The sequence below is a fragment of the Vicia villosa genome, linkage group LG4, assembly GCF_029867415.1.
Source record: "Vicia villosa cultivar HV-30 ecotype Madison, WI linkage group LG4, Vvil1.0, whole genome shotgun sequence".
NCBI classification, from domain to species: Eukaryota; Viridiplantae; Streptophyta; class Magnoliopsida; order Fabales; family Fabaceae; genus Vicia; species Vicia villosa.
Window position 1 is genome coordinate 179,560,893 of NC_081183.1, and position 19,085 is coordinate 179,579,977.

Here is a 19,085-nt window from a genome sequence, read left to right on the forward strand (position 1 = left end):
AACACGTTTCCCATTTACATAACATGTATAAACTACCTATTACATATCCTAATACTCAATTTCTAGAAATGTAAAATTAAAAAAAAAAAACTTAACAAATTTTGAGTTGAGTTTGGTGTTGAGTAAGCTCTTTTATCGACTTAATGTTGATAGAAGAAGCTTTGAAGTTGGTTGAATGATTTTGAGAGAATGTGAGTTGAGAGAGTTTGAGAAACTTGAGAAATTTAAATAGTGTTTATTTAGAAGCGAGGAAGAAAGAAAGAGTTTCGGCGCGTTTTTGATTAAACAGCGTCCAAAAATGCGTCTCCGTAAGTTATACAGATATGCATTTCTGTTTTTTTTACATAGTTTTAGGGCCCAATTAAAAAGCATATTAAGTTGAGGTGTGTTTGGAGATGTATCTTCGAAATCTTAGAGTATTATTGAAATTTCAAGAGAGCAAGATACCAACCAAGAATAATTTTTTCTAAATTATAAATGCATTGCATTACCAATTTAACATTTATTTTCATAGAATAGTTTTTTCCTAAATTATAAATGCATTGCATTACCAATTTAACATTTATTTTTCTATAACAGAAAAGTTTTCAACCCAATTCCATCTAAAATTCAAAAATGATTTTATGAATTATAATGTATGGGAGAATTTTTTTACTAAAAAAAATATTATCAAAGAAGAAATCGTTATGTTGGGCAAAGTTAATTCAATTGATAGTTGCATAGTGACCTAGTAAGATATAAGATATAAGGGTCATTAGATCTAATGAAGATTCGAACTTGCGACAATCTATTAATTTATTTTTAAATGGTGAATTCAAGATTTTTTTTTTTAAATAATTAAATTTTTCAAAAGAATTTCGCATATAACCAAACTTTTAATTAATTACATAAATGACAATTTTTTCACTATTTTAACACATTATCGTCACTTACATTGATGAAGTGTAAATTGTGACGGTTTAAAACTCCACAAATCTCTTTTTAGGGCAAGTCGTCACTTGCATTGGCTACTACACTTAAAGTTTTAAATTTTTGTAAATTTGCGGCGGTTTTGAACCCCCACAATTTAAAAAAAATTAAAATTTAAGTGTAGTCACCAATGCAAGTGGCGACTTGCTCTAAAAAAATATATTTGCGGGGATTTTAAACTGCCAATTTACAATTTGCCAATGCAAGTGGCGACAATGGGTTAAAATAGTAAAAAAATGACTATTTATGTAATTAATTTGAAAGTTTGATTATATATGTAATTTTTTTAAAAAAATTAGTTATTTGAAAAAAAAAAATTCTGAATTCAGCAACTAAATTATTTGATTAAAAAAAAATTATCAAATTATTCAATTGATCTATATGCTCCATGTTCAGTCTTCTTGGAAATAATAATATAATAATATTGATTTCTTCTTTTAAATTCAACTCGTGCTCAGCGCGGAACGATAATATATTTCAAATCTAATTGTCAACAAAAGAATCCTAGCTCAACTCTCACACTCACCAGCTATAGCTATCTCTCTTCTATTTTCTGAGTTTCATTTTTACTTTCATCCAAAAAAGTAGCTAGCAAATCTAAGTAATGGAGTACACAAACCTTGATGCCACAAATGAGAAACTCATACAAAATGACATCTCTTCATCTTCTTCTTCTTCTTCTCAACCCAGAAAAGGTGGTTTCAGAACCATGCCCTTTATCATAGGTACTGTCTCATTCTATCCTTAATGTTTTTTGTTTATGTTTTTATATATTTTATGACCCTTTTGAATGTTTTCTTTGTTTGTGACAGTGAATGAGTGTTTTGAAAGAGTGGCAAGTTTTGGAATAATGCCAAACATGATATTGTACTTGAGAGATGATTATAACATGCCTATTCCTAAAGCTACTAATTTTCTTTATACTTGGTCTGCTATGTCTAATATCTTGTCCATTTTTGGTGCTTTTCTCTCTGATTCTTACTTGGGTCGCTTCAATGTCATCTTCATTGGTTCCCTCTCAAGCCTTCTTGTAAGTTCATAATCTGATTTTGGCAAATGATTCTTATCATGTTGCTCTGATCATCAGGACCGTCTTTAAGGGTGTGCCAAGTGGACTACCGCATAATCTAAAATTTGTCACAGTTAAATTATAGTAAAATAGAGCCTCTATTTATTTTGTCATGGTTAAATAACAACTAATTTATATAGGCCCTTCGAAAAATTGAGACGCCTTTGATGATGATGCTTTATTGTTTCTTATCTTCCACAGGGTTTAACCATTTTATGGTTTACTGCAATGGTCCCGGCGCTGAAACCCTCCGGTGAATCATCGTCGCTAATCCATGTCTTGGATTCTGCTACATCATCTCAACTAGCAGTTTTGTTCGTTTCCTTAGGATTGATTTCGATCGGAGCTGGTTGTGTTAGACCTTGTTCTATAGCCTTTGGAGCAGATCAATTAGCTATTAAGGAAAATTCCGATGATGGTAGGATCTTGGATAGTTACTTTAATTGGTTTTATACATCAATTGCAGTTTCAACCATTATTGCATTTAGTGTGATTGCTTACATTCAAGAAAACTTAGGATGGAAAATTGGGCTTGGAGTACCTGCTTTTCTAATGTTGATATCGGCTATCAGTTTCGTTGTTGGTTCACCGTTTTATGTCAAAGGGAGGCCGAGTGAGAGCTTACTCACTAATTTTATAAGAGTAGTTGTTGTGGCCATAAAGTACAGAAAGCATAGTCTTCCTGATCATGGCTTTGATCAGTACTGTCAAGGCCGTGATTCGGATCTGATGGTTCCTACCGATAGCCTGAGGTACTGATTATTCTCGTTCTCATCGATAAGTTATGTATATCGCAAGACGCATGAATTAACATGTTCTTCGTATGTAGGTTTTTGAACAAAGCTTGCGTAATAAGAAATCATGAGACGGACTTAAACTCAGATGGATCAGTTTCAAATCCGTGGAACCTATGCACAATAGGACAGGTGGAGTCACTGAAATCATTGCTTAGAGTTATTCCTATGTGGTCGACGGGAATCTTTATGATGGCAACTCAAACTTCATTTTCCACTCTTCAAGCCAAAACAATGAACCGAAGGTTATTCGGTAATTTCAATTTTCCTGCAGGATCGTTTAATCTTATCATGGTATTCACCTTATCAATAGTCATTCCTTCGTACGACCGTATAGCAGTACCTCTACTAGCGAAATACACAGGCCGGCCTAGAGGGTTCAGTTGTAAAGTCCGCATTGGGATAGGAATGTTGTTTATATGTGCAGCTAAAGCAATAGCAGCTATTGTCGAAACCGTGAGACGAAAGGCAGCCATTGAACAAGGGTTTGAGGACCAACCAAATGCGGTAATCAACATGTCGGCTTTATGGCTTGTTCCGGAGTTCGTTTTGCTTGGGTTGGGCGAGGCTTTCATGCCAGTTGCATTTGTTGAGTTTTTCTACACTTATTTCTCCAAGAGTATGTCGAGTTTCGCAATGGCTATTTTCACATTGGAACTAGCTGGCGGTGATGTAGTTTCGAGTATGCTTGTGAGCATTGTGGACAAGGTCAGTATCATCGGAGGAAACGAGAGCTGGTTATCGACTAACATCAACAAGGGCCATCTGAACTACCATTACGCGCTACACGCTTTCTTAGGTATGATTAACTACCTCTATTTTCTTGTTATTTGTCGGGCTTATTATAGACCCGAACACGGAGAAAAACTTGAAGCTTCAAAAGGAAAGGAGGATGATAAATTTGATTACAGGGAGTTGCATACATCATAAACCGAAGTATCTGTGTATTTCACTGTTGTATTAATACAAGTATATCTTAACTTGATAAACAAAATGGTCCTTAGTAGTATTTCTTTTCTTTAGTGGATATGAATCTGCATATAGTAACTTGTCTTATGGGTTAGAAAGTCTTGCGGTCGCGTAAAGACTTTCGCGTTTTCAGTTGGTATAGATGTTGCAATACTGATTGCGGTCGTCGTTGTGCAAATTAATTATAATTTTTTTCATCATAAAAACTGTGAATAATAGTATAAGTATCAACAACACCTTATGATACTGTTTTGTCGCGATAGTTTTCGCGGTACTTAACAAAACGTTTTTTGATCATTTTTCACGATGTACTTGATTATTATTAATGAAAAATCAGTCAGATGATTTTCATAAATTCTAAGAATTTTATGCCGAAATTAAAAACGCAGTTTGACACTTCCATTAAAATTTTACACGCCGATAATGCTCATGAATATATGACATTCCAATTTTAATCTTTTTTAACATCACAGGAGATTATTTATCAATCATTATGTGCTTACACACCATAACAAAATGGTGTCGCTGAACAAAAGAATAGTCATTTAGTTGAAAATGCACAGACTCTTTTACTTCACCACAATGTCCCTTCTCGTTTTTAGAGTGATGCTCTTCTCACAGCTTGTCACCTTATCAACTGAATGCCTTCATCGGTCCTTCAAGATCGGATTACATACTCTATCTTGAATTTGCGATATGATCTCTACCCCTTCCTCTGCGCGTCTTTGGTTGCACGTGCTTTATTCACGACCTGAGTCCAAGTAAAGACAAACTTCCTGCCAGATCTCTCAAATGCATTTTTCTAGGCTATTCGCGTATACAAAAATGATATCATTGTTTTTGTTCCCAACTTTAACGATACATTGTTTCTTCCGATGTCACATTCTTTGAAACTTCCCCATTCTTCTTTGCCTCTTTGTCACCTAATGATAATTGTACTTCAGATGTTCAAGATATCCCTTCCATCATCCCCACATTCATTATATCCATTAGAGTTCCATTGCTGGTATACGCGTGATGGAAACCTCATGCGTTCAGGTAAGTGATGATATTGATCCATCAACACCATCACTTGCTCCAACCGCTCCTCTACTTACGTCGGCTAAACTTGACTTTACAATAGCAACACAAAATGTATTCGGTCTCATAATCCTAATCCTAAATATGCTTGTATTTTAAATTATGATTGTCTCTCTACTTTCTATGTCTCTTTTGTTTCTGCTCTGGATTCTGTGTCTATTCCTAAGTCTATAGGTGAAGCTATGACTGCTCCTAGTTGGCTTCAGGCGATGGTGAAAGAAAGGGTTGCATTGCATTCAAACTTAACTTGGGACATTATTACTTTACCTCCAGAAAAAACTACAGTGGGATGTTGATGGGTTTATATAGTGAATGTTGGACCAGATGGTCAGATCGATTATTTCAAAGCCCATTTGCTAGCCCATAGGATTAGCTCCCCCTTATCATTTTTACATTTGTTTAAACATGTATACTGTTGGTGAATCTTTCCTCAATGATCTCGATCCATCACACTTGTTAGACACAATAATCCTTCTCTAAGCTTCACTTCTACAACAACCTTTAATCAAATTTGATGAAGATTGTCTGAGCGATAGTTTTAACTAAGAATGATTGAATAACTCCCAACTTTGTTTTGCAGAAACCTTTATTCAGTTCCACCAATGTTTTCCATGGAGTATAGAGAAACTCTTCTCTTGCTTGATAAGAGCCATCGTATATTTTGGAAAAGAAGTGATTCTTTCTCCTAATACACATAAAAAATTTCAAAAAAAGACATTAGATTCCCTAGTGTACCTTGAATCTACCTCTCACACTCAATCTTTAGAGTTGAGCACCACAACAATGGTTTCTTGTTATAAGGTTGAAGATGATAAATAATATGTAAAAGATCTTACACAACACAACTACAAACTCTCATAACATCAACATTCTAAAAAGTTTTTCACAAGGCTAAATCAAGGAGTTGTGTTTGTGAATGAATTAACTTTCACGGCTTCTCTCAAGATTCTTGACAAATAGAGTATTTGGTTCTTGGTGAATATCATGGGTTAATAAATCTAATTTAATTGACCAACTCTCATCAATCAATTAACTAACTAACCAACTAACTCCAAAAAAAGGTTTAAATAGGTACTAGGTATTAGACACAAAAAGGTGAATAAAGGCACATGATGGTTCGAGTTAAATCATGAGGTTATAATTAAAATCAAAGAGATAATGATTTGAATCAACAATAGTAAAGTGGAGAATTTGCTATTTTGATTTGAGTCATGTTATGTGTTTGTGATTCGAGTCACACTAAAGCACGATTCAAATCACAATTGATTTTAAAGAACATTTTGATTCACATAATTCGAATCAAATAGCTTGTGATTGTAGTCAAGAAGTGATTTGACTTGAATTACACACTTTCTTGATTTGAATCAAGGAGGCAGAACCAAATTCTAAACTTTCAAGGAAGTGTTTGATTCAAATCATAACATGTCTGATTCGAATCAAACTTCACAAAAACCTTAATTTAAGTATTGTAACTTGTGATTCAAGCTACACTCAACATTTTGACTTGCATCAACTTGCATAGGCTAAAATACACATAATCATGGGTCCATATCTAATACATTAAAAATAAGAGTATCTCAAGGTACATGTCTAAACAGATAAATAAAATGATCAACTTATAAATGAATTACAAATATGTTATAAATCAAATTACACACATATCAAATTTAGATAGAACTTCGAAATAAAATAACACCAATTACAATGCAATTTCATCGTACATACACTTCAAAAAATTCTTTTTCAAAATTTTATCACTTTTCAAAACTTATTATGAAAATAATTTTGAATTAGACCAAAACATTTAAAATCAAATCATAATATATTAGGAAATCTTAATAATTAATTATGTAAGAAAAACTCAGTTTGCATTTGATTACACTTATGTAATGATTATGAGCTGAAATTTGCTTGGTAATTGATCATAGAGACCTAGTAATTGATTATGATCTAGTAAATATTTGCATAGTTGATAGTGTTTTAAAAACCGGACCGGACTGGACGGTCGGACCGGTCGAATCGGGAACCGGCCTGGTTCAATAGTCAGATCGGGTATGCCATCAAACGGTGGGAACCGGGAAAACCGAAAAACCGGCGGTTTAATTGCTTCTTTTTTTTTTAACTTTTTTTTTTAATTTTTTTTTTAAACTTTTTTTTTAACATTTCTTTTAAACTTTCTTTTAAACTTTTTTTTTAATATATTTAGTAGTGTATTACTTAAATAGCATTCTCACATAATTTTTTTCGTTAGTGACAAATTAAAAACTTTATTGTCTATTTGTTATCTTTGCTAATAAATTTTGTTAAATAACATAAACATATTGAATTTTATTTGATTTTCTTTTTAGGAGGATCCTATTTTAAATTAAATTTGGTACACATTAGAGTTATTTTGTTATAAATTATTCAATTAGATTATGTTGTAATTAGACTTTGTTTGCAATTAGACTTTGTAATTTTTTACTATTTTGTTATGTGTGATACCTTTGTTTAAAATTTGAATTTAAGTTATGAAATTGTGAATTTATGATATGATATTTTTAAAAAATTTAAAAGCTAGTTATATTTTTTAGAGACTCAATCATCTGGTTCGACCGGTTTTATATCTATATAATGACAGGTCTATTCAACCGAGTTATCCGGTTTAATCCGGTTTGGTCGTGCGGTTCGACCAGTAACCCAGTGGTTCGACCGATAAACCAGTGACCCAGTACCCTCACCGATTCGATGACCGGTCCGGTTTTTAAAACACTGGTTGATAGGTCGTAATCGATGTAAAAACTTTAATTGTATCCCATAAATCCACTAAAGAATGTGCTACAGTACTATAGATGTATGATGTCAGAAAGAAAAAAAACATAATTCTCACAATTACATACATAAATAATTAAAATAATTACAAGATAAATTTTATTTTCGAATAAAACAATATTTAAAGATTAATATTGATATTTTTATGCATTGAGCTTTAACTATTATTTACGATTTTGTCAACAATTTTTAAATTTGGAAGCTTACCATATTTATCTAATAACAATATTCATTTTATCGATAATTATTTGTGTAAGATATTTTAAAAAACTACTAAAATATTTTAACACATTATTATGTTGAAAATTACATAAATATAAAAATAATTCATTCATTCATAAAACTTAAAATTCCACAACCTTCAAATAATTTTATATACATTTATAAAATTATTGGTTAACATATATATCCAACATATCGATTTTAAAACACACTGTTTCTCTAAAAATTAATTTTTATTATGACTCTTTTAAATTTAATTACACAAATTAAAATGTAAATCCGCGCATCATGGAGAGATACATCTAATTTATTAGTTAATTTGTACATTATCTTGTGTTGCGTATAAGTACTCTTAGAGTATCTTATAAATATTCTTAGAATATCTCATAATAAAAGAATTATTATTTTTGAATCTCAATTACTCTCTCTAATTCTCTATCACGTTCTCCCTCAATTAATCAATTATTTTCACCATTCCAAACTCTAACCATATTGGCCACACCAATACATCATTTCCATATATTTATATTAATTAGTAATTTAATAATATTCCACAGCAAAAAATAATACTAGTTTATTACTCTCTCTTCCAAGTATCATGGGGTGACATATTAATATTATCAATATTGATTCAATCTATATGATCCACGTTGAGTGACATTTTGCTTCTTGGAAATAATAATATTGATTTGATAAATTTATTATTTTAAATTCAACTCGTGCACTGCGTGGTATGATATTTCCAATCTAATCATCAATAAAAAAATCACAAGCTATAGCTATCTCTTCTATTTTCTTCAAGACTTTCATTTTTATTTTCATCCAAAAAAAGTAGAGCAATGGAGTACACTAACCTTGATGCCACAAATGAGAAACTCATACAAAATGAAGTCTCTTCATCATCTTCTTCTTCTTCTCAACCCAGAAAAGGTGGTTTCAGAACCATGCCCTTCATCATAGGTACTGTCTCATTATTTCTATGACTTTTAAGGTAGATGTTTTTTGATGATGTTTTTGTATATTTGATGACCCTTTTGGATGTTTTGTTTGTTTGTGGTGTGACAGTGAATGAGTGTTTTGAGAAAGTGGCAAGTTATGGAATAATGCCCAACATGATATTATACCTGATAAATGATTATAACATGGCTATTCCTAAAGCTACTAATGTTCTTTATACTTGGTCTGCTACGTCTAATATCTTGTCCATTTTTGGTGCTTTTCTCTCTGATTCTTACTTGGGTCGCTTCAATGTCATCTTCATTGGTTCCCTCTCAAGCCTTCTTGTAAGTTCATCATCTGATATTGACAAATGATTCTTATCATGTTCATATGATGATGCTTTAATGTTTCTTATCTTCCATAGGGTTTAACCATTTTGTGGTTAACTGCAATGATCCCGGCGCTGAAACCTTCTGGTTTATCATCATCAGTTGTTCAAGTCTTCGATTCCGCTACATCATCTCAACTAGCGGTTTTGTTTGTTTCTTTAGGATTGATTTCGATCGGAGCTGGCTGTGTTAGACCTTGTTCTATAGCCTTTGGAGCAGATCAACTGGCTGTAAAGGAAAATTCTGATAATGGTAGGATCTTGGATAGTTACTTTAATTGGTATTATACGTCGATTGCAGTTTCAACCATTATCGCGTTGAGCGTGATAGCTTACATTCAAGAAAACTTAGGGTGGAAAATTGGGTTTGGAGTACCTGCAGTGCTGATGTTGATATCGGCTTTCAGTTTTGTTGTTGGTTCGCCGTTTTATGTCAAAGTGAGGCCGAGTGAGAGCTTACTCACTAATTTTATAAGGGTAGTTGTTGTGGCTGCAAAGAACAGGAAGCTTAGTCTTCCTGATCATGGCTGTGATCGGTACTGTCAAGGCCGTGATTCGGATCTGATGGTTCCTACGGATAGCCTGAGGTACTGATTATGCTTGTTCTCATCGATAAGTTATGAATATTGTATGAAGCGTCTATATCCTCTTAATGTATATTTCTAAGGTGAATTAGCATGTTATTCCTATGTAGGTTTTTGAACAAAGCTTGTGTAATAAGAAATCCTGAGAGAGACCTAAATCGAGATGGATCAATTTCGAATCCGTGGAACTTATGCACAATAGAACAGGTGGAGTCACTGAAATCTTTGCTCAGAGTCATTCCTATGTGGTCGACAGGAATCTTTATGATGGCGACTCAGAGTTCGTTTTCCACTCTTCAAGCCACAACAATGAACCGAAGATTATTCGGCAAAGTCAATTTTCCAGCAGGATCGTTCAATCTTATCATGATATTCACCTTATCAATAGTCATTCCTTCGTACGACCGCATAGCAGTACCTCTACTAGCAAAATACGCAGGCCGGCCTAGAGGATTCAGTTGTAAAGTCCGCATTGGGATAGGAATGCTGTTTGTATGTGCAGCTAAAGCAATTGCATCTATCGTCGAAACCATGAGACGAAATGCAGCCATTGAACAAGGGTTTGAAGACCAACCAAACGCTATAATCAACATGTCGGCTTTATGGCTTGTTCCCGAGTTTGTTTTGCTTGGATTAGGCGAGGCTTTCACACCAGTTGGACAAATTGAGTTTTTCTACACTTATTTTCCTAAGAGTATGTCTAGTTTCGCAATGGCCATATTCACATTGGAACTAGCTGCTGCCGATGTAGTTTCAAGTGCGATTGTGAACATTGTGGACAAGGTCACTAGTATCGGAGGAAATGAGAGCTGGTTATCGACTAACATCAACAGAGGCCATTTGAATTACTATTACGCGTTACTCGCTTTCTTAGGTATGATCAACTACCTCTATTATCTTGTTATTTGTTGGGCTTATGGACCCGAACACGGAGAAAAACTTGAAGCTTCAGAAGACAAAAAGGACGATAAATTTGATAACACGGAGTTGTATACATCATAAATCAAAATATCTGTGTATTTTTCACTGTTGTATTTATAATACAAGAGTATGATCCATGTGTATGAGTATATCTTGACTTGATAAACAAAAATAGAAATAGAAAATAATTACAGATGATTTCGATCAAGATGATCGAACTCATTACAATTTACTTTCATTTTAACATCTCCCTTAAACTTTAACTCAAACAGTTGTTGATGCAACTGTTTTGAGTTTGAAAACTAAGGTGTGGAATATTGCCGTTCGACTTGCCTTACTGAAGTGGACATCCGGCTTGTCGAGTGTACACGTACTGATGGAAGTGAGATTAAAACCTTCCAAATCATGGGTAATGAATGAAATGATGTTCAATTGCTTAAGAAAAACGTCGTTGCGTGATCTTTGGCTAATAGTACTTCTGTTTTTCGCAATATCCGAATGCGGGTTTTGGAAATCAGAGAGTTGGATGAGATAAGAGTTGCAAGTTGTTCTCTTCCAACCAGCTTATTCTTGTCCAAAACTGCAAGTACCTTCCTCACTTCATTAGCTAGTTCTATCACCATGTCATCTTTATATGACCTGCACACAAAAATGTATTATTAGGTGCTTCTAGAGAGCTTACGAAAACTAGCTGAAAACCGCTTCTAGACATGTTATAAGCAGTTTTCATAAACTCGCGAAAGCCAATCTAAACAGATTCTTAAGCGTCAAATTTATGACAACTTACCGATATTATACATAGCCTTTCCGTCGAATAAAAGCTTTTGCTATTTCAATCGGTACATGTGTCTGGTAGCTTACAGTACTACTCCAATGAAAGCATGTGTCTTGTAGCTTACAGTACTACTCCAATGAAAGCATGTGTCTTGTAGCTTACAGTGCTACTCCAATGAAAGCAGGTTCTGATGATTCTCCTATTAACTGAAAAAAAGCTAATTTACGTGCATGTAATTAGTTGCTCTTTTATGTCCACCGATTACACCCCTTCTAAATTGACTAACACAACCTACAACAACAAAGTGCAAAGTGCAAAGTGCAACTGGTTGACATGATATATCAATTGGTTACTGTAACAACCTAAAAACCCCGACCGCAATTTATAACAAAATAGAGTATACTTCACCAAAAGGGCGTCGCACATTCTCAACATAAAACATCTTTCACACCTTAAACATATCACAGCGGAAATTAAAACATTTTAGCAGTAGCAACACGGCCTCAAAATGAAAATCACGACTTTGATCGGTACTGTCAAGACCGTGATTCGGATCTTATGGTCCCTTCCGATAGCTTGAGGTATGAATATTGCACCGTGATTCGGATCTTATGGTCCCTTCCGATAGCTTGAGGTATGAATATTGCACGAAGCGTTTGATTTTCGCATAATGAATATTTTTAGGGTGAATAGACATGTTCTTTGTATGTAGGTTTTTGAACAAAGCTTGCGTAATAAGAAATCATGAGACGGACTTAAACCAAGATGGATCAATTTCAAATCCGTGGAACCTATGCACAATAGGACAGGTGGAGTCTCTGAAATCATTGCTTAGAGTTATTCCTATGTGGTCGACGGGAATCTTTATGATGGTGACTCTGAGTTCATTTTCCACTCTTCAAGCCAAAACAATGAACACGAAGAAAAACTTGAATCCTCACAAGTCAAGGAGGATGATAAATTTGATTACAAGGAGTTACATACATCATAAATCGAAATATCTGTGTATTTCACTATTGTATTTATAATACAAAAGTATGATCTATGCGCACGAGTATATCTTGACTTGATAATCAAAATGTGAATCGAAAATAATTACAGATGATTTCGATCAAGATGATCGAACTTATTACAAGTTACTTTCATATTAACATCTAAACTCAAACAGCTGTTGATACAACTGCTTTGAGTTAAAAACTAATGGGTGGAATCATGTCGGGTGACAGGCCTAGGTGACATAGACATCTGGCTTGTCGAGCGAACACGTACCAACGGAAGTGACATTAAAACCATCCAAACCATGTGTGAATGAATGAAATGACATTCAATTGCTTAAGAAAAAAATTTTTGCGTGATCTTTGGCTAATAGTACTTCTGTTTTTCGCAATATCCGAATAACGGGTTTTGGAAATCGAAGAGTTGGATGAGATAAGAGTTGCAAGTTGTTCTCTTCCAACCAGCTTTTTCTTGTCCAGAACTGCAACTACCTTCCTCACTTCATTAGCCAGTTCTATCACCATGTCATCTTCATGACCTGCACACAAAAATGTATTAGTTCCGCCTACAGAGCTTACGAAATCAACCGCTTGTAGATATGTCATAAGCAGTTTTCATAAAACTCATAAGCTCAAAGTCAATCCAAATAGATTCTTAAATGTCGAATGACGACGGCTTACCGATATTATACATGGCCTTTTCTAGAAGGAAAACATAGTCTCTATTGTTTCCACAAGGGCCATAAGCAGTAGCTATTTGCCTGAATATGAACAAATGTAAATTAGAGGAAAGGAATCAAAAGTAAGAACACCACTTTCACATGAAAATGTGGAAACTTACCTAGACATGTCTTCTATCGGAGCTGGTCCTAAGTAGTACTTGTTTTCTTTACTGGATATGAATCTGCATATATAAGTTCTGTGTTAGAAAGGTTTTCAATAACGGTCGCAGGGAGCGTATAGACTTTCGCGATTTTAGTCGCTACATGTATTGCAATACTGATTGCGGTCGTTGCAGTGTAAATTAACCACAATTTCTTTTTCATCATAAAAACTGTAAATAACAGTATCGGATTCAGCACCTTCCAATACCGTTTTGTCACAGCCGGTTTTTGCTGTTACATAATAAAGTTTCTGGTAACTTACAGTACTACTCCAGTGAGAGCAGGTTTTGATGAATCTCCTTCCTTAAAACACAAACAAGAATAGAAAATTTAGCAGCTATAAAAATTTAGAAGTAAATTAAGATATAAAACTTGATTATTGCATGGTAATTAAGTACATTACAATCTCACCTTGTAGAAGCTTACAAGAGTCTTTTGATCATATTCACATTCTCGCCGCTCCAAATACTACACGAACATGAAAAACATAAACGGTAAAAACACGAGTTTAGATCAAGAATTATTAATCGAATCTTATCACACGATAAGTTTATGATAAACTCTGATATCATCTTAAAAATCAAGTTTAAAAATAAATAACTTTATTAAATTGAATAATGACCTCCATAACCATTCTTTCCTTTTTAGGACCTCCACGAACACATAATGCAGCACCCCACTGGAAAAAAAAATTATTCAATAAAATTTAATGGCAAAACTTACATACAAAAGTATTTATTTTAAAAGGGTTTTTCTAACCTACCTATGCAACATTGCATAGGATAAGGCAATTAATACACCACTTTTTAAATATAAATTATCATATTAATTATTATTTATGTTGATCCATTAATTGGGTGGGAGAGAGAAAATATAAAAGATTATTTTCAAAAAAATAATAATTAATATGATACTTTATATGGAAGGAAATAATGTATTAATTGCCCTTATCCTATGCAAGGTTGCATAGGTTAGAAAAACCCATTTTAAAATTACAAAATGAATGAATAATAATAATAATAATAATAATAATAATAATAATAATAATAATAATAATAAAACTTACGCAAATTGCTCCTTCTTTAGGCTCTAACATGCAGGTTCTTGCAGGATTTTCAGGTGTTCCTCGATGATCAATACATGCTATAGTATAAAATTATTTTTAAAAAATTAAATTAATTAATACCAATTTAAAGAAATTATGCAGAAAAAAAAGCTGTTGAAATTGAAATTGTTGAATGAATGGTTGCATACTTGCATTTAATTTAATTACCTAAATCAAAAACACGTCGATAATCTTTAATAAAACCAATAACTTTCTCATCATATTCAAAACCTGGATTCCACACCAATGAACCATAGCCAAATACCCAAAACACCATTGTTGTATTTTTTGCACCTTATAAATAAATTAATCAAAATATTATTTGAAGATAAAATTGTGATCACAATAATAAATACAAAATTAACAAAAAAAATTACTTGTTGATTAATTTGCTCTTGTTTTGATACAATTGGAGAGATTCAAACTATGTCATATTTATAGTGAGAAATTTGTCTCAATATATTGATTAAAAATTAACAAAAACAAGCAGATGTAGTGGTTAGAATTTGGTACTACTTCAGTTTTTAATTAAAAAACTAGTTTGATAATGTATCAACCTGTCTTTGTGTTTAGGTACATAATTTTGGTCAAATATAATTTAGTTTTTTTTGGTCAAATATAATTTAGTTTTTTTGTTCTTATATAATTTAGTTTTTTTTGGGTGAAATATAATTTAGTTTTTTTGGATTTTTTGTAAGTATGGAAAATCATTTTAGAACTTTTTGTTGTGCTTTTTCCTAACAATATTATCATTTTGAATTAAGATACGTTGAACGGACTTGATCCTCTCCTTTAATTTATTCTCTTCAATTATCTCGTTCGCTTTTTTTTCTCTATCTCTCTAATATTTTATCTTTCTTCTTCTTTTTATCAATATTTTTTACTATCATTAATTCTATTATATTTGTTTTTGGTGAATAAGAGAAAATGAGGAAAGGAGAGGATGATATAGTCTACGTTCAATCTATACATGCAAATAAGGGGATTGTTTGTTATAGATAATTTTAGGAAAACCACTTTTTTGATAAGGAAAAACACTTTTTTTATAATAGTAGATGTTGTTTTTGTTTATGGCAGGCTTTTTATTTGAGGGATATCAAGTAGTAAATATAATGAGTATCTACTATTGGAATGTTCAGGAGAGGCGGGTAGTGTCAATAAAATAAAATAAAATAAAATAAACGTATATGATAAAAAAATATTGATGTCACATATCCACTCAATAGGTGTATGAGTCATTTATCTTTTTAATCAATATGAGATTTAATCACTCACATTTGAATTCAGCAATCTCACTCACATCACTAGTTTTCATCCCAGCCAACAAACAACCAAAGTGTAAATTATAGACGCACCACATTTCATTAAAACACTACATAATCTCGCGGATGTGCTAGCAATCAAGGGAAAATGTTACGACCAACCCCCTTTGAATTTCAACAATTGCATTTAAGTGTATTTTATTTTATTTTTAATTTTTTATTTATGACGCTCCCCTCCCCATCGAGTCTAATCATGGATCTAATATCACTTGTTGGAGAGTCCGAAGACCGTCACGAGTGTCTATATGCTAAATGTCTAGGATCCCAGAGTCCTTGGCACCACATATTCATCTAAAATGATAACACAATGGATGTATGAGTGATTTCTTTTATATATCCAATATTTTCTCTATTTCTAATCGATGTGAGATTTAACCACTCATACTTGAATTCAACATCTACTTTAATTAGTGTTCTATTACAAAACTAGAAATAGATTGAGAATCGGTAATTGTGGAGAATTATAGTGGATTTAAGCTTTTGGTGTGACTGAGAGTGGTCTGACCTACAAGGTTAGCACTCTAACGCTCAAGTTAGTATATGAGGGAGAAAAGTGATTGGAAATTGAAATCTTTGGGAGTGGTCTACAAGGTTTGCACCTACTATTTACATAGCGAAACAATTATAACAACCCACTATTCGTTATGCGTAAAATGTGGAGAACCGTTATATGCATATGGGAATTGGATCACATGTGTTCCTCTTTAGGATAATTCTTGTGCTGAGAAGGTTCTAGATGAATGACAAATTCTTCTAAGTGGTCGGATGATGACCTTTATGGTAGGTCTGAAATAGTTGACCCTCTAGCCCTTATTGTTGTATGACCGAGTAATGACCTCACGACAAGTGTATCAATAACGTTGAAGTAATAATAAAAAGATTGTCTCCATGAGGGTTGTAATTTAAAAAGGAACTTATGTGCGAATATAAATAATAAAATTAGGGTGGGGAGAAAATCGATTCTAAAATGAGAAATCAAAAGAATGGAATTCAAGATGAACCGTGCATTTATTGAGTTTCAATTGAATTATTATCTCACTGCGAATTAACAAAACCACTACACCAAATTCCTTGGTGTGCAACTCGCTAATTTATACAATAATCCTTGAATTTATTAGGCCAATTCTAAGTGTGTTAATTCATAAGCAATGACTTCTAATTACTTGTCCCTAGTTAATTACAACATTGAATAAATTTTAAGTAGGCTAATGGTCAGAAATCCTTACGTATCTAGATTAATTCATACTCCCATAAGCGACAAAAAGCCATAAACTCAAGAAAAATTTAAATAATATAATAAGATTAAACATACTCAACAAATCTCAAACAGACATATGATCCAACAAAATAATAATAAGGTTCATATCGAAAAGACATAATATAGATAAACTTAGCAACTTATTGACAAATTAATAAATACCACGAGTTGATAAGCATTGATCATCAAAATCTATGGAAGAATTTCTCTCTAATAACTCTAATGTGCTCCAAATTCACCCCTTGAATATCCTTAGTCGTCACTTTATCTCCAGGTTTCAGAACCCCCTAAAAAGTGGCGAAAACTGCCTTTGAATAGCAATATGCGAGTTAGCCAAATCGCGTCTCATCGTACCATATCTCATTGCAATACCATTTACAAAGTGGTTAGTAGAGTGGTGGTCAAAAAACTCAAAGATTATATGCCATATTTGATTTCTCTAAACCAATTTGGGTTTGTTCCATAAAGGGTAATCCAAGATAACATTATCATTGGAAATGGGGTTCTCCATAGCATGAATAAAATGAAAAGGAAGAAAGGAGGATTTGTTATTAAATTCGACTTATCGAAAGCTTACGACAAGCTTAGTTGGGAATTCATCTAGCGTACGCTAAATAAGATTAATATTTTTGACAACTTGATTAATGTTATCTTGAACGACATTACTAGTGTGGAGTCAAACATGAATTGGAATGGTGCAAGGTTGCCTACTTCCGTCCTCAACGCGACATTTAGCAAGGAGATCCTATTTCCCTTTATATATTTGTGTTATGCATGGAAATACTTTCTCATCTAATTATGCATGCAGTTAATGAAGGAGACTGGAGAACCAATAGGTTGGGTATACATGGGATCATGGTGTCCCATTTGATGTTTAATGACGACCTTCTCCTCTTTAGGGGAGGCTACGGTGAAACAAATGAAGTGTGTCACTAGAATTCTCCAAACTTTCTGCTCCATGTCTGGCCAGGAAGTCAATAATGAGAAAACAAGCATCACTTTTTCCAACAATTTAACTAAAGAGACAAATAACAAACTCTTTTCAAGTTTCAAAACTGCTACTGATCTTGGAAAATATTAGGAGGGCCTATTAATGGGAAAGCACTCCATAAGCAATGTTATCAATATGTCTTGGATCAAATATTAACAAAGCTTGCGAGTTGGAAATCCAATCATCTCTACTTCGCGAGTCGAGTTACATTGGCTCAAAGAGTTATGGAAGTCATTCCCGTCTATACCATGATGACTAATTTGATTCCTAAAAATTGCATTGAGGAGATTCATAGTCTCTAAAGGAATTTCATTTGGGGCAATTCTGAGACTAGCAGGAAACATCATGTTGTCATTTGGGAGAAAATTACTAATTCTGAAGAAGGTGGACTAGGGCTTCACAAACTTGACAATATGAATAAGGCTTGCATTAAGAAGTCGGGGTGGGAGCTACAACATAAGTCCGATGATCTATGGCGTAAGTTTTTGACGGGAAAATATAGTCAAAATAGTTCTCTTGATCAACCTAATCATAAAGGTGCTAACTCAAGTTTATGGAAAGGCATTAAGAAGATGGAACCTCATCTTATCTCGAATGGAAGTTGGTGCATAGGAGATGGGAGGAATATTGATCCTTGGAGAGATAATTGGTTGGATCTCGGAGTTTCGATAGAGGAACTACACATCCATATTCCTGCTCATCTTACTCGCATCAAACTTTGTGACCTAGTTGATATCCATGGTGAATGGAATTGGCAGATTCTTAAAGTCTGGATGCCAAATGAGATTCAGGGTAACATTCAAGCTTGTATACCCACTAGAGACCATTATGAAGAAGATGAATTTATAACTAAAGGAACCAGTGTTGGCGAGTATTCAACCAAAGCTATATATAAGTCTCTTTGTGCACCCACAAATGATAGTAGTCATATTAACTGGAAGAGTATTTGGAAATTGAATGTTCTGGAGCGTGTTCAACATTTCATTTGGCTTCTTGCTCAAGATAGATT

The 19,085-nt window shown here is 33.3% G+C and overlaps 3 protein-coding genes across 4 annotated transcripts; 2 read left to right on the forward strand and 1 right to left on the reverse strand.

The window, feature by feature from the left end:
* Positions 1-1,469: 1,469 nt before the first annotated feature.
* LOC131600434 (protein NRT1/ PTR FAMILY 1.2-like) lies at positions 1,470-4,004 on the forward strand. 2 transcript variants are annotated; one of them, XM_058872597.1, is made up of 5 exons: positions 1,470-1,694; positions 1,782-1,999; positions 2,240-2,456; positions 2,556-2,790; positions 2,868-4,003. In XM_058872597.1, the coding sequence occupies exons 1-5, from the start codon at positions 1,574-1,576 to the stop codon at positions 3,760-3,762; spliced, it is 1,686 nt and encodes a 561-aa protein (XP_058728580.1). In that variant the 5' UTR covers positions 1,470-1,573; the 3' UTR covers positions 3,763-4,003. The 2 variants fall into 2 exon arrangements, with proteins under 2 accessions (XP_058728580.1, XP_058728579.1); XM_058872596.1 differs by having other exon boundaries at positions 2,240-2,790; positions 2,868-4,004.
* Positions 4,005-8,695: 4,691 nt separating this feature from the next.
* On the forward strand, positions 8,696-10,883 carry LOC131600435 (protein NRT1/ PTR FAMILY 1.2-like). The gene is made up of 4 exons (XM_058872598.1): positions 8,696-8,874; positions 8,980-9,197; positions 9,278-9,828; positions 9,936-10,883. Exons 1-4 carry the CDS (start codon positions 8,754-8,756, stop codon positions 10,825-10,827), a joined length of 1,782 nt encoding a protein of 593 aa, XP_058728581.1. The 5' UTR covers positions 8,696-8,753; the 3' UTR covers positions 10,828-10,883.
* A 1,848-nt stretch (positions 10,884-12,731) lies between these two features.
* On the reverse strand, positions 12,732-14,782 carry LOC131600436 (gamma-glutamylcyclotransferase 2-1-like). The gene is made up of 8 exons (XM_058872599.1): positions 14,674-14,782; positions 14,467-14,543; positions 14,023-14,079; positions 13,812-13,868; positions 13,663-13,703; positions 13,358-13,420; positions 13,198-13,277; positions 12,732-13,055 (listed from the first exon to the last, which is right to left on the reverse strand). Exons 1-8 carry the CDS (start codon positions 14,780-14,782, stop codon positions 12,805-12,807), a joined length of 735 nt encoding a protein of 244 aa, XP_058728582.1. The 3' UTR covers positions 12,732-12,804.
* Between the last annotated feature and the right edge of the window lie 4,303 nt (positions 14,783-19,085).